This window comes from Chiloscyllium plagiosum, unplaced genomic scaffold (genome assembly GCF_037043375.1).
Source record: "Chiloscyllium plagiosum isolate Xiang-an unplaced genomic scaffold, Cpla_swu_hap1 HiC_scaffold_10, whole genome shotgun sequence".
Lineage (NCBI taxonomy): Eukaryota > Metazoa > Chordata > Chondrichthyes > Orectolobiformes > Hemiscylliidae > Chiloscyllium > Chiloscyllium plagiosum.
The window spans coordinates 24,869,203-24,884,239 of record NW_028270148.1 but is presented as its reverse complement, the minus strand read 5'-3'; the positions used below and the strand labels follow the sequence as shown (position 1 = coordinate 24,884,239).

General features: G+C 39.5%; 1 protein-coding gene across 1 annotated transcript in view; it reads right to left on the bottom strand.

Annotated features, from left to right (window-relative positions):
* hyls1 (HYLS1 centriolar and ciliogenesis associated) overlaps window positions 1–15,037 on the bottom strand; it is a 35,606-nt gene that overhangs the window by 13,815 nt on the left and 6,754 nt on the right. Inside the window, exons 4-5 of the mRNA XM_043695525.2 lie at window positions 10,255–10,346; window positions 5,353–5,606 (exon numbers count right to left, since the gene is read on the bottom strand). Of these exons, the coding sequence (XP_043551460.1) occupies window positions 5,353–5,606; window positions 10,255–10,346 (346 nt within the window). The remainder of the gene's footprint in view (window positions 1–5,352; window positions 5,607–10,254; window positions 10,347–15,037) is intronic.

Below are 15,037 nucleotides of genomic sequence, written 5' to 3'. Positions count from 1 at the left end.
ATTTCATCTGCAAGCTTATAAAATCAACATCCTGACAACTTTCACAGTAGTATCACAGCTATTTAATCTGCAAGTTTAAAACATTTCCGCTCTAGAAACAAAATGTTAGAAGCTTCTAATTTTATTCAGAATATTGTGACATAGAAATGCACAGTAGTTCCAATAGATTCTACATGCTACATTGTTTAGCACTCAAATTCTACAAATGAAATTGGCCTACTTAAGATCATTTCAAAGTTACCATAGAAATTCAGGATTCTAAAAATTATTTCAACACCTCATCTTAGCTGAAACAGCTGGTAATTGAATACAGTCTATTTCTGAACAAAATCATTTCTATTCTCAAACTAGCTAATCTAACTACGGTAAAGTGTGTACTATCCACAAACCCACATTCCAGGTGCTCCATTATTGAAATTTCTGACGTCTATTTCCCAGGCGCTGTCTCCAGCTAGGATACCAATGTCACTAGTCTGAAATGATTATCAAATAATTGGCTGAAGGCTTAAGTAAAATTTCTCCTTGTGTTTATAGAGAGGAGAGTTAAAAGGTAGAGATGTTCTAAAGCTCCACAGATTGCAGTATTCAATAAGGTATGTTTTTGTTCAATTTCTTTTACAACTACATGTTTTTTTAAAATTGGCAATCCCTGAACCCTGAATTTTACTGGAATACAGCAAATATTTAATTTAGTGATTAAAAAAGAAATCACTTAAGGACAAATTCTGGGTAATCCAAGATGGAGGACGGGAAAAATTTCTGGCTGTAAGAGCTGCTCCTTTTTTTGGGGTATTTTAGGTGTTGGAGGTGATTTCCTCGAATTTCAGAAGCAGCAATTACTGTTTTATATGCTGTTGCATTGTTTGGAACTTTGGAAAAAAAAGTCAAAACAACAGCAGTTTAAAAAGGGAGAAGGGCAGACAAAGGAAGCACATGGTGAGGACAGTGCAGGCGAGAGAGAGAGAGAGAGAGAGAGAGAGAGAAAATCGGCACAGTTACCGCCCTTGCTGTTTGAATTCGTGTATTGCTGGACATCGGAGTGCATCTGGGAAAATTAACAAACAGTGAAAGTCACAACTAATCTTGGAGGAACTGTTGGGCGAAGTTCACAGCACAGAATCAGATAAGTTCATTGTTGTTTTAAGTCTGTCCAATAGAAAGGCTGCAGTAGTGGGTACAGTGGATTCTTTCTTGATTATATGTTTTTGGAGATAAGCGTCTTGATTAAACTTAAAATATAAGCCATAGCTATTAATTTAACCTGGGGCAGTGTTTGTAGAGAAATAAGACGGAGTTATTTTCTGGGTCTGTAGATTGTGAAGGAGCAAAAATGACCTTTGCAGTAATATGTACTTCTTGTCAGGTGAGGGAGTTTAAAGAGAGTTTAAGGGTTACGGCGGATTATATCTGCCATAAATGCTGTTGGATGCAAATCTTATCAGATCGAGTGGATCCGTTGGAGACAAATAGAAGTGATGAGGAATTTGCAACAGCTACAGTATGTAATGGATGGCAGTTATAGAAAGGGGGGAAACTCTCAGATACAGTCACATAGATGGGTTAACTCCAGGAAGGGTAAGAGAGGTAGGCAGCTAGAGCAGGAGTCTTTTGTGGATATACCCATTTCAAATAGGTATGCTGTTTTGGAAAATGTAGGGGGTGATGGATTCTCAGGGGAAAGTAGCACAAACAGCCAAGTTTCTGGTATTGAGACTGGCTCTAATGCAACGAGGGGTATGTCGGCTTCCAAGAGATCAATTGTGTTAGGGGATTCTGTAGTCCGAGGTACAGACAGACGTTTCTGTGGCCAACAGAGAAAAAGCAGAATGGTGTGTTGTTTCTCTGGTGCCAGGATGAAGAATGTCTCAGAGAGGGTGCAGAATGTTCTCACGGGGGAGAGGGGCCAGCAGGAGGTCATTGTCCACATTGGAACCAATGACATTGGAAGGAAAAAGGTTGAGACTCTGAAGGGAGATTACAGAGAGTTAGGTAGAATTTTAAAAAGGAGGTCCTCAAGGGTATATATATCTGGATTACTCCCAGTGCTACAAGCAAGTGAGGGCAGGAATAGGAGAATAGAGCAGATGAATGCATGGCTGAGGAGCTGGTGTATGGGAGGAGGATTCACATTTTTGAATCATTGGAATCTCTTTTGGGGTAGAAGTGACCTGGACAAGAAGGACGGATTGCACCTAAATTGGAAGGGGACTAACATACTGGCACGGAAATTTACTAGATCTGCTTGGGAGGATTTAAACTAGTAAGGTGGGTGGGACCCAGGGAGATAGTGAGGAAAGAGATCGATCTGAGACGGGTACAGCTGAGAACAGAAATGAGTCAAACAGTCAGGGCAGGCATGGACAAGGTAGGTCTAATAAATTAAACTGCATTTATTTCAATGCAAGAGGCCTAACAGGGAAGGCAGACGAACTCAGGGCATGGTTAGGAACATGGGACTGGGATATCATAGCAATTATGGAAACATGGTTCAGGGATGGGCAGGACTGGCAGCTGAATGTTCCAGGATACAAATGCTACAGGGAGGATAGAAAGGGAGGCAAGAGAGGAGGGGGAGTGGCATTTTTGATAAGGGATAGCATTATAGCTGTGCTAAGGGAGGATATTCCCGGAAATACATCCAGGGAAGTTATTTGGGTGGAACTGAGAAATAAGAAAGGGATGATCACTTTATTGGGATTGTATTAAAGACTCCCCAATAGTCAGAGGGAAATTGAGAAACAAACGTGTAAGGAGATCTCAGTTATCTGTAAGAATAATAGGGTAGTTATGGTAGGGGATTTTAACTTCCTAAACATCAACTGGGACTGCCACAGTGTTAAAGGTTTAGGTGGAGAGGAATTTCTTAAGTGTGTACAGGACAATTTTCTGATTCAGTATGTGGATGTACCTACTAGAGAAGGTGCAACACTTGACCTACTCTTGGGAAATAAGGCAGGGCAGGTGACTGAGGCGTCAGTGGGGGAGCACTTTGGGGCCAGTGACCATAATTCTATTTGTTTTAAAATAGTGATGGAAAAGGATAGACCAGATCTAAAAGTTGAAGTTCTAAATTGGAGAAAGGCCAATTTTGACGGTATTCGGCAAGAACTTTCAAAAGCTGATTGGAGGCAGATGTTCGCAGGTAAAGGGATGGTTGGAAAATGGGAAGCCTTCAGAAATGAGATAACAAGAATCCAGAGAAAGTATAATCCTGTGAAAGGGAAGGCTGGTAGGTATAGGGAATGCTGGATGACTAAAGAAATTGAGGGTTTGGTTAAGAAAAAAGAAAGAAGCATATGTCAGGTACAGACAGGACAGATCGAGTGACTCCTTAGAAGGGTATAAAGAAAGTAGGAGTATTCTTAAGATGGAAATCAGGAGGGCAAAACGGGGACATGAGATAGCTTTGGCAAACAGAATTAAGGAGAATCCAAAGGGGTTTTACAAATATATTAACGACAAAAAGGTAACTAGTGAGAGAATAGAGCCCCTCAAAGATCAGCAAGGTGGCCTTTGTGAGGAGCCACTGAAAATGGGGAGATACTAAATGAATATTTTGCATCAGTACTTACTGTGGAAAAGGATATGGAAGATATAGACTGTAGGGAAATAGATGGTGACATCTTGCAAAATGTCCATATTACAGAAGAGGAAGTGCTGGATGTCTAGAAACGGTTAAAAGTGGATAAATCCCCAGGACCCGATCAGGTGTACCCGAGAACTCTGTGGGAGGTGAGAGAAGTGATTGCTGGGCCTCTTGCTGAGATATTTGTATCATCAATAGTCAAAGGTGAGGTGCCGGAAGATTGGAGGTTGGCAAACGTGGTGCAACTGTTTAAGAAAGGTGGTAAGGACAAGCCAGGGAACTATAGACCAGTGACCCTGACCTCGGTTGTGGGCAAGTTGTTGGAGGGAATTCTGAGGGACAGGATGCACATGTATTTGGAAAGACAAGGACTGATTCGGGATAGTCAACATGGCTTTGTGCGTGGGAAATCATGTCTCACAAACTTGATTGAGTTTTTTGAAGAAGTAACAAAGAAGATTGAGGAGTGCAGAGCAGTAGATGTGATCTACATGGACTTCAGTAAGGCATTCGACAAGGTTCCCCATGGGAGACTGATTAGCAAGGTTAGATCTCATGGAATACAGGGAGAACTAGCCATCTGGATACAGAACTGGCTCAAAGGCAGAAGACGGAGGGTGGTGGTGGAGGGTTGTTTTTCAGACTGGAGGCCTGTGACCAGTGGAGTGCCACAAGGATCGGTGCTGGGCCCTCTACGTTTTGTCATTTACATAAATGATTTGGATGCAAGCATAAGAGGTACAGTTAGTAAGTTTGCAGATGCCACCAAAATTGGAGGTGTAGTGGACAGCGAAGAGGGTTACCTCAGATTACAACAGGATCTTGACCAGTTCGGCCAATGGGCTGAGAATTGGCAGATGGAGTTTAATTCAGATAAATGCGAGGTGCTGCATTTTGGGAAAGCAAATCTTAGCAGGACTTATACACTTAATGGTAAGGTCCTAGGGAGTGTTGCTGAACAAAGAGACCTTGGAGTGCAGGTTCATAGCTCCTTGAAAGTGGAGTCGCAGGTAGATAGGATAGTGAAGGCGGTGTTTAATATGCTTTCCTTTATTGGTCAGAGTATTGAGTACAGGAGTTGGGAGGTCATGTTGCCACTGTACAGGACATTGATTAGGCCACTGTTGGAATATTGCATGCAGTTCTGGTCTCCTTCCTATCGGAAAGATGTTGTGAAACTTGAAAGGGTTCAGAAAAGATTTACAAGAATGTTGCCAGGGTTAGAGGATCTGAGCTACAGGGAGAGGCTGAACAGGCTGGGGCTGTTTTCCCTGGAGCGTCGGAGGCTGAGGGGTGACCTTATAGAGGTTTACAAAATTATGAGGAGCATGGATAGGATAAATAGGCAAAGTCTTTTCCCTGGGATTGGGGAGTCCAGAACTAGAGGGCATAGGTTTAGGGTGAGAGGGGAAAGATGTAAAAGAGATCTAAGGGGCAACTTTTTCACGCAGAGGGTGGTACGTGTATGGAATGAGCTGCCAGAGGATGTGGTGGAGGCTGGTACAATTGCAATATTTAAGAGCCATTTGGATGGGTATATGAATAGGAAGGGTTGGAGGGATATGGGCCAGATGCTAGCAGGTGGGACTAGATTGGGTTGAGATATCTGGTCGGCATGGACTGGTTGGACCGAAGGGTCTGTTTCCATGCTGTACATCTCTATGATTCCATGACTCTAAGGTAACAAAACATTCAGGTTTCATTAATCTGATCTCATCAATAGCATATTTTCAATTCAGTTAAAAGCTAGTTTTTATTTAACATACCGTAATACTTTTCTCCTGATAACTGGTTTTCTCGTGCTTTCAGTGGGTGTTTCCGGGCTGCTTGTGCTGCTGATCTCAGACTGCACTTGACTGTCATAACTCTCCTGATCTGGAATGTTCTGAAGAATCAGCCTAGTTGGCGCTGATGTACATCTAAATGGATTTGCGGCTACTGAGAATCTGCTATATGCATCACAGGGATGAAATTCTTTAGGATGACCATAAAAAGTGCCAATCCCATGCCTGTGTGATGACTGCAATTGGAAAAGAAGAATACTCCAATGAAAAAGGGTTGTTTATACACCAGTTCATTTACAAGATACGCAACTCTGGAGTATTAGTCTAGGGTTCAGAATGTAACCTGAATCTTCTTGATGATGTTGGAAGGTTCATAGCTGTTCTTCCACTATTGAACTTTTCCCACATAACAAAATTATTGATGAGCAAAATAAAGATTTGCCACTTCATGAAGGACGGTTACTTACTATTTTCATGATTAGAATTCAAACACTTTCACAGTTAAGAACAGAAATCAGGAAAAATACATGGCTACTTTATTCATTGAATTGCATTTTTACAGGCCCAATGTTCTAATCTTTAGTAATTTGCTTGGTAGATTATTCAAAGTATTTATCATTGAGTTAATAACTGCTTCATAATATCCGTTTAAATTTTAAGTTTGACTACCTTTTCCTGCTTTCTAGACATTTTGAAGCATTGATCATGGATTCCTTCATTTGTAAGACTTTTTTTTATTCTTTCACTGGAGGTAACCGTCATCGGCAAGACCAACATTTGTTACCCATACCAAATTGTTCTTAAGCTAGTGAGGAGGTTCATCTTGAACTGTTACAGTCTGGTGCAAGTACTCTCAAAGTGCTGCTAGGAAGGTGTTCAAGATTTTGATCCGGCAACATTGAAGAGACAGCAATACAGTTCCAAGTCAAGCTTGGAGAATTTGCAGGTGACAGGACTTCCATTAATGTGTTGCTACAGGCCTTCTAAGCAGTAGACACTGCTGGTTTGGAAGGTATTGCCAAGGAAGCCTTGTTGAATTATTTGTAGTGCATCTTGTATATAATACATTGATGTCAATGCATCATTGGGAATGTTTAATACAGTGGATGGAGTGCCAAACAAGTCATCCATTTGTCTATATGGTGTATAGTTTTGAACGTTGTTTTATACACACTGACCCAGGCAATTTGAGTGTATTCTGTAACATTCCTGGCTTGTGCCTTGTAGATGTCAGACAGGCTTTGGCGAGTCAGCCGGTGAGTTACTTTTCTAAGAATTTCCCAGTCAGGTGGGGATTTACTCTTCTCAGAATTTCCAGTCTCTAAACTGCTTTTGTAATCACAGTATTTGAATAGTTGGTCCAGTTCAGCTCATTGATAAAGCAGTTGGATAGGCCTAGGACCCCTGCAGTGACAATCTTGCACTTACTGATTGGCCTCTAATAATTATCTTCCAATTTCTAACAAATCATTTGTGGGATGTGGAATTTTGTTGGCTGGACAGCATTTATTGCCTGTGCCAAGTTGTCCTTTAGAAGATGGTGGTAAGCTGCCTTCTTGAACCGCTGCTGTCCACCTGCTTTGGGTTGACCCACAATGCCAATAGGGAGTTGAAATACAGGATTTTGACCCAGCAATAGTGATGGAACAGCAAAATATTTCCAAGTCAGGACAGTGAGTGGCTTGGAGGGGAACTTGAAGTTGGTGGTGTTCCCACATATCTGCTTCCCTTGTCCTTTGAAGTGTTTGTGGGTTTGGAAGGTGCCACCTGAGGATCTTTGGTGAATTTTTCCAGTGCATTTTGTAGATAGTACACATTGCTACTACTGAGCATAACTTGAGAAGGGAGTGGATGCTTGTGAATGTACTGCTAATAAAGTGGGCTGCTTTGTCCTAGATGGTGTCAAACTTCTTGAGTGTTTTTGGGGCTGCATTCATTCAGGCAAATGGGGAATATTCCATCACACTCTTGACTTGTTCCTTGTAGATGGTGGACAGGCTTTGAGGAGTCAGGAGCAGTCATTCACTGCAGTATTCCCAGCCTCGGACCTGCTCTTGTAGCCACTGTATTTATGTGGGGAGTCCAGTTGAATTTTTGGTCAATGAAAACCTCCAGGATGTTGATACTGGGGAATTCAGTGATGGTAACACCATTGAATGCCACGAGGCAGTGGTTAGATTGTTATTCGTGATGGTCACAGCCTGGCATTTGTGTGGTGTGAATGTTAGCCCACACGTGGATATTGTCCAGATCTTGCTACATTTGAACATGGACTGCTTCAGTATCTTAGGACTTGTGAAAGGTGCTGAACATTGTGCAATCATCCATTTTGCTAGACATGACTCCAAATAGGTATGACTCTGCTGGGAAATTTATGATGGGGACTAAATGCTGTCCTAGCAAGTGACATGCACATTGCATGGACAAATGTTTAGAAGTGCCTTTGTAACATCCAATACCTCAAGCCAATTCTTGATTCATGTGAATTTTCCCCTTGTTAACCATGGTCTAAGTTTGCAATGGTCCTTCATTCCATACATAAGAGGAGAGTGACCGCTCTCGACATCAAGGCAGCATCTGATAGAATTCAGTTTTTCCTTCTATATTTGGACTGAAGCTCAATCAGGTGTGGAATGGCATTCGCAGAACCCTAAGCTGGGAAGAAGTTATTACTTGGGAAGTGTCACTTCATAGCTCTGTCACTAAAAAACCTTTCCATTATTTTTCTGATAATCAAGGGTCAGCTAATGGAGTAGTGACAGGCCAGATTGGATTTTTATATGCTTTTTGTGGCTGGACATACCTTAGCAATTTTCCACATTTTCAGGTAGATGCCAACTTTATAACTGCATTACAACAGCTTGGCTAGAACTGTGGCTAATCATGGAGCACAAGTGTTCATTATTACTGCTCATCTCAAGGGAGGCAGCAGCACAGCGATAATGTCATTAGATTAGTAAATCAGGACCCTAGACTAAAGTTTTGGTTTTGAATCAACTAGGGCAGATGGTGAGATTTGAATTCAATAATAATCTAGAATAAAAAATAAGCCAATGGCAGCCACTGTTGATTGATGTAAAAAACCAAGTGGTTCATTAATGCCTCAAAAGGCAAAGCAATCCGCCATGTTTACTTGGTCTGGCCTGCATGAGACATCAAATCCACAGAAATACAACTGCTTAATTGTCTATTGGGTAATTAGAGATGGGGAATAAATGCTGGCCTAGTAAGTGACATTCACATTCCATGAACAAATTTTTAAAAAACCGTCCAACATCTCAAGCCAAATCTTGATATCACGTAAAGTTAATCAAATTAGAAGAATAGTATCAGTAACGAGGAGAAGCCAGAAATAAATACTCCACTCAGCACTTCCGGGTGAAGATGGAAGCAAAACTTTGCTGTGATTTTGTTTTCTGAAAAGTACAGATTTTCTGGGTTTCCCCATTATTGAGGAAGGAGATATTTGTGGAGCCTGCTCCTCCTGTAAGTTGTTTAATTGTTATTTGTGGCAGGACTGAAAAGCTTTGTTCTGATCAGTTGGTCATAGGGTTGTTTAGCTCTGCCGTTTGTGTGGGATTTGCACATTCTCCCCTTGTCTGTATGGGTTTTCTCCCACAATCCAAAGATGTGCAGGTTAGGTGAATTTGCCATTCTAAAAATTGTCCATAGTCTTCGGAGATGTGTAGCTTACGTGCATTAGTCAGGGGTAAATGTAGAGTAATAGGGTAGGAGAATGGATCTGGGTAGGTAACTCTGGAGGGTTGGTGTGGACTTGATGAGCCGAATGGCCTGTTTCCACACTTTAGGGATTCTTTAATTATACATAATGTTGGAAATACATCAATAAAAATCTTGCTTAACAGGGTTCCATCCAGACCATCAGATTTAGCTCCTCTGTTCTTTCCTCACAAGTCACTGCTGCATTGTCATGTATCCTTTATACATGTGCTTTTTGTTTGGAAAATTTTTATTTAATATAGGTTTAGAAGTATTGATGAAAACAAAGCGGGACATGCTGTCAAAGCATTTTGTCTTGCACTAATTAGGACAGAATTGAAAGAGTACCAAATATTGAAAGGGAATGACAAATTAAAATGCATGAAACAGAAAAGGATGCTGACTCATTGGCAATGGTTTGAATGGTTGAAATTACCATGGAGAATGTACCAAGGAACAATTATTCCTCAAGTATTTGTTCAAATACCAACTAGGTAAGTAATCTCTCATTGATTGAGAGCTCACCTTAGGGAAATACACATTTACAAATTATTAGTTTTAAATAAATTTTAAAATAATTTAAGAAAAACATGGGAAATAATTGTTCCGTGGTGCTTTTTCCATGGTAACGTTTCAACCACTGAGAATCTACTTACCAATCAGCACCCTTTCTTGTGTGATATAAAGTTTGCTACTCCCTTTAAATTTTTTTATTCTTGTGATTCTGTTCGGATAAATGCAAGATGAAAAATTTGATTGCATCTCATTCCTGATATCTGAAACGTCGACTCTCCTACTCCTTGGATGCTGTGCGGTTCCAGTGCCACCCTTTTTGATTCTAAATATTTTCACCAATTCTTAAGAACTGTATTGCCAAGCATCTATTCAGAAAGACTTCAACTTATTACCTTTTAAAATTAATCACGCTACACTTTCAGGAAAATTAAAATGGTATGTTCACAGTCACAACTCAAGGGATTGCCTAATGTTTACTCTAATGATTGTATTTATAATCTTTATTTTCTAATGTATTCTAATAAATTTAATATTCAAATAGCCTGATCAATGCATAAATCAGCCTAAATTCTGTTGTAAACATTGAGCTACATTCTGCATCTGTACAGTTTTCTCTATTGTGGCACTAGCAAACAAAAAGCAACCAACCTGATTCTCTTTTTCTGAGCTGAACTCACGTCGAATTGGATTTTGTGGTGCTGCAAGATTTTGATGCAAGGAACTATTTCTCACCTGTGAAACTGAAATAAAACTGGGATCAAAAATATTTTAAATCAGAATCCTGCACTATACCAATCTTCACTATTTAATGCATTTGAATAGATTCCAAGAACTTATTCTGACAGGGATTTTAAATGAATTCATTCATTTTTGTATACAGGGATATATACAGAATTTTCATGGTTTGTGAAATACAAAAATTAAAAGTTATTTAACATACAATTAAAAAAACAACTTATTGATACAAAACATACAGATAATTAACTAAATCCACCACTGGTTTTGGTCTTTTCTCAGGAACCTTTATCCTTATATCTCAACATACCTTTTGCATTGATTTGATAATGTCAGCTGCAGATGCTACATATCCTAGTATCCATGATACTCAAAATTACTGATTGATATTTCACTTACTAATATATTTTTCTATTGGTTAAGTTAAACTAATATTGACTCAGAAGAAAAACTGTTGTGAAAATGACTAATTTCATTAAGTATGTTTTAGGCGTTTAACATTTAATAATTCAATCCCCAAAAGTTGTATAGAAATCCCTGATGCAAAGCATAGAGACCTTAATCAATCACTAGAGAAAGAATGGCCTGTGATTGTTTACCAAGGTCAAAGATAGACATGGAAACACATTAAATAATAGAGGTTTATTTTTGTGCTTCATGATGGCAACCCCTTCATGTGAGTCCCAAAATTAAAAGTGCTGCTTTGACAGTAAAGACAATCTCTATCTGGAAGATCCCAGGCACATCATACTGCCATGGGGCTAGATTGCAGGGAGTTTCTTTTGTTTTGGGTTTACCTGGGTGTTTTTTCACAGAAATAGGCAGTTACATTATGGTTTTGGGAACAGCTTTGAAAAGCAGACAGAATTTGCCAGAAGCTTTAAACCAGTAACAAAATGGCTGTCAAAAACCAAGGGTGCTTTCTGATTCGGAGTCACCAAGAAAAGAGAATCATTCTTGAACTGGATGTCTACAATTATGAACGATTAAAAGAAAGTAAATGGACACCTAGCCAGATGTAATAGAGTCATAAAAATGTACAGCACGGAAGTACACCCTTCAGTCCAACTCATCCATACTGATCAGATATCCTAAATTAATCTAATCTGATTTGCCAGCATTTGGCCCATATCCCTGCAAACCTTTCCTATGCTTTTTTAAGATACTATAATTGTACTAGCCTCTACCAATTCCTCATCGCATGCAATCACCACCCTCTGCGTGAAACATTGCCCCTTAGGTGGAAACACTCAGAAGGAATCAGACATTCCTGAGAGCTGTCATATATCTTGGTTTAGGCCCAAGAGAAGTGAAGGAACCCCCAGTATCCCATACAATAAAGGAGAACCATTGTTAAAATAAAAGTGAACAAGTAGTTTCCTGTTGAGATTTTCAGGCTTAAGGAATATGTATTCATGAACATAGTGTAGAATTAATAGTACTTACTGCTTTGTGTAACTTTGTACAAAAAGATTTTGTCTAAAGCATGAAAACTTGTGGCATAACTGGGAGCTTTTATTTAAAATATTACTGGTTTCCTATGAGATCATAACAACTGGGATCTAGCTTGTCCAATAGTACCATCACCTAGGACCATAACAATAATTTGTGAACAAATCCTACATCCAGTAATCCTCTCTGCAAATATGGCATGCAATAAAACTAGCTGACCAATAGAATTGTCCTTCAGGTCATGTGCAAGATGCAGCTTTGTGTAATGTGCAACAATCTGGGGAAGCTTTAAAAAAATCCAAAAGAACTTTGGATGCTGGAAATCGCTTAAATGAGATATTGCTAGAAAACTCAGCAGGTCTGCCAGCATCTGTAGAGAGAAAGCAGACTTAACATTTTGAGTCCAGTGACCCTTCTTCCATTCTGCTGCCAGACCTGCTGAGTTTTTCCAGAAATTTCTCATCTGGGATAGCTGTCACTTTCATAAAAATCCAAAGTAATCAAAAGTATAATTAAAAATGTAAAATTTCAAAGGTGATTTTTCATGCTCTCATCTCTTAGGAACATAGAAGGAGAAACAGGTCATTTAGTCTATCAAACCTGCTCTACAATTCAATACAATCACGGCTGCTCATTTCCATGTCATTTTCTCCTCCACACAGGACTAGTTTACCAATCTTTCCGCAAAAGACAGTCCCACCACCCCAGAAACGAATCTAATGCATCTTTGTTGCACTCCCTATGGCAATAATATCCTTCCTGAGATAAGGAGACCAAGACTGCGCACAGCACTCCAGGTGTGGTATAACCAAATTCCTATACAAAGACTTCACTACTCCTGTACTCAAAACACTCTTTCAATAAAAGCTAACATACCATTCCTAGTTATTTTCTGACGTGCATGTTAGCTTTCAATGGCTAATTGACAAGGACACCCCAGACTCTTTGGACAACACAGATGTATTTTTTAATTGGTAGGAGATTGTAGAAGGAATAGGTGCCTAAAGAATGAAAAAAATGGATAGTTTCACATTTTCCACATTACATTCCATCTGCCATGCTCTTGCCCACTAATTAGGTATGTCCAAACCCTCTTGAAACCTCTTTGCATTTTTCTCACAGCACTCATTACAACTTAGTTTTATGTTATCCATCAACTTAGAAGTATTTGATTTGACAGTGAGAAAGTTTAAAGCCTTAAAACTTGTCCTTAAACATTTAGACTAAAGCGTAATTTTGAATTATAGAACACATTTGCTGCACAGTAAAAAATTGACAGGCAGGGAGGGTAAGACAATCAAGAACGTTTGCCTTAATATCAGTGAATCTGTATAAACAGGACACCGAGTGATAACATTCACAGCTGTTCCTTTGTGAAATTAATAACCAAGTTTGATTCTGAACTTGAAACAAAACTCTGTATCAATTAACCTCAGTCCCGAATTATTGTCTTTTCACTATTATCTGTCTAGTTCAGAACATTTTTTTTTTTAAGATTACTTACAATGTGGAAACTTGCCCTTTGGCCCAACGAGTCCACACCGACCTTCCGAAGAGCAACCCACCCAGACCCATCACCCTACATTTACCCCGTCAGCTAACACTCGGGGCAATTTAGCATGGCCAATTCACCTAACCTGTGCATTTTTGGACTGTGGGAGGAAACCAGAGCACCCAGGGGAGACCCACACAGACACGGGGAGAATGTGCAAACTCCACACAGGCAGCGCTTTTGTTAACTTTTTGTGTTTGCGACAGTACAGCCTTTGCAAACTTGTGTATAAAAATAGTTTGTTTGTGATAGTACAATTCTTGAAGGAAGAGCGATGCCATACTCTCCTGGGTTATTAGAATCCAGTTCGCCTGATTCATATGTATCAGTGTTGTGTTGTAACAGTGATGATATTAGTAAAAGAAGGGAATGATTAAAATTAAACTAAACTGTCTGTAAGAGTTTTTTTAATTCCAGACTACTAAAGGTATGATCTCCGGGACGAACCAAGAGAGGCTAACAGGTTGAATTCACAAGGAATTCCCTGGGCCATCTCAATATGTACTTTATCAGTAGGAGAAAGTGAGGACTGCGGATGCTGGAATTCAGAGTCAAGAGTGTGGTGCTGGAAAAGCAAAGGTCAGGCAGAATCTGAGGAGTAGGAGAATTAACTTTTCAGGCATAAGTCCCTCATCTGTATTCCCCCATCCTCGGGAAAAGACACCTACTATTAACTCTATCTAGAAGGTCACCTCTCAACATCCTACACTCCAATGAAAAGTGTCCCAACCTATCCAGCTTTTCTTTATAGCTCAAGCCTTCCATACCCAGCAACATCTTGCTATGTTCCCTCTGAACCCTCTTCAGCATAATATCCGTCCTATAACTGAGCAACCAGAACAAGACACAGTACTCCAGAAAATGCCTCACCATTATCCTATACAACCTCAACATAACTTCCTAATTCCTATACCACCTATCTAGGATCATAAGAATAAAAAAACAGAAACACACTTTCTGCAATAAAGAAATGCAGGCCTGCAGACAAATTTCAATTCAACTTTGAACAGTACACCAAAAACAAAAGAGCCTCAGTGAAGAGAATTGATAGCAGTCTTCCTTTTATCATTTGTTAGTAAATCAAAGTATTATTTATTATATTCTTTATCATAGATTCTAGCTTTTTACCTATTTTTGGTGCAACTTTAAAAAGGTCTGTAGTTCCCACTTTCTCTCTTAAATTGTTAGGCGATATTCACTACCTTGCAATCTGTAGGAACCATTTAAGAATCTATAGAAGTTTGTAAGATAATCACTAAAGCACCCACCATCTCAAAAGCTACCTCTTTCAATATCTGAGATGTTCAATATCAGGTTCTATTGACTTATTGATCTTCTGTCACATTAATTTCTCCAAAATAATTTATGAATATTTCAATTCTTCATTATCTCTAGCCCCTTTGATCTCTTTTTGTGGGAGCTTACTTGTACCTTACTCAAGAGAAGGTTGACAAAGTAATAATTTAGCTTCTGTGGTGTCTCTATTCCCCATTTAAATTCTCCTGACACTGCCTGCAAAGGACTTTATCCGCCTGAGCCAAATGTTCATTTTTTTTAAAAATCAAGTTTTAACATTCCACTATCTTTTTTGCTTGTTCATACTCATACTCTATTCTCCATTTCCTTTCAGTTTATTGACCCTGCTTTGCTGCACTCTAAAATCCTCTCAACCCTCAGGTTTACCACTGCTTC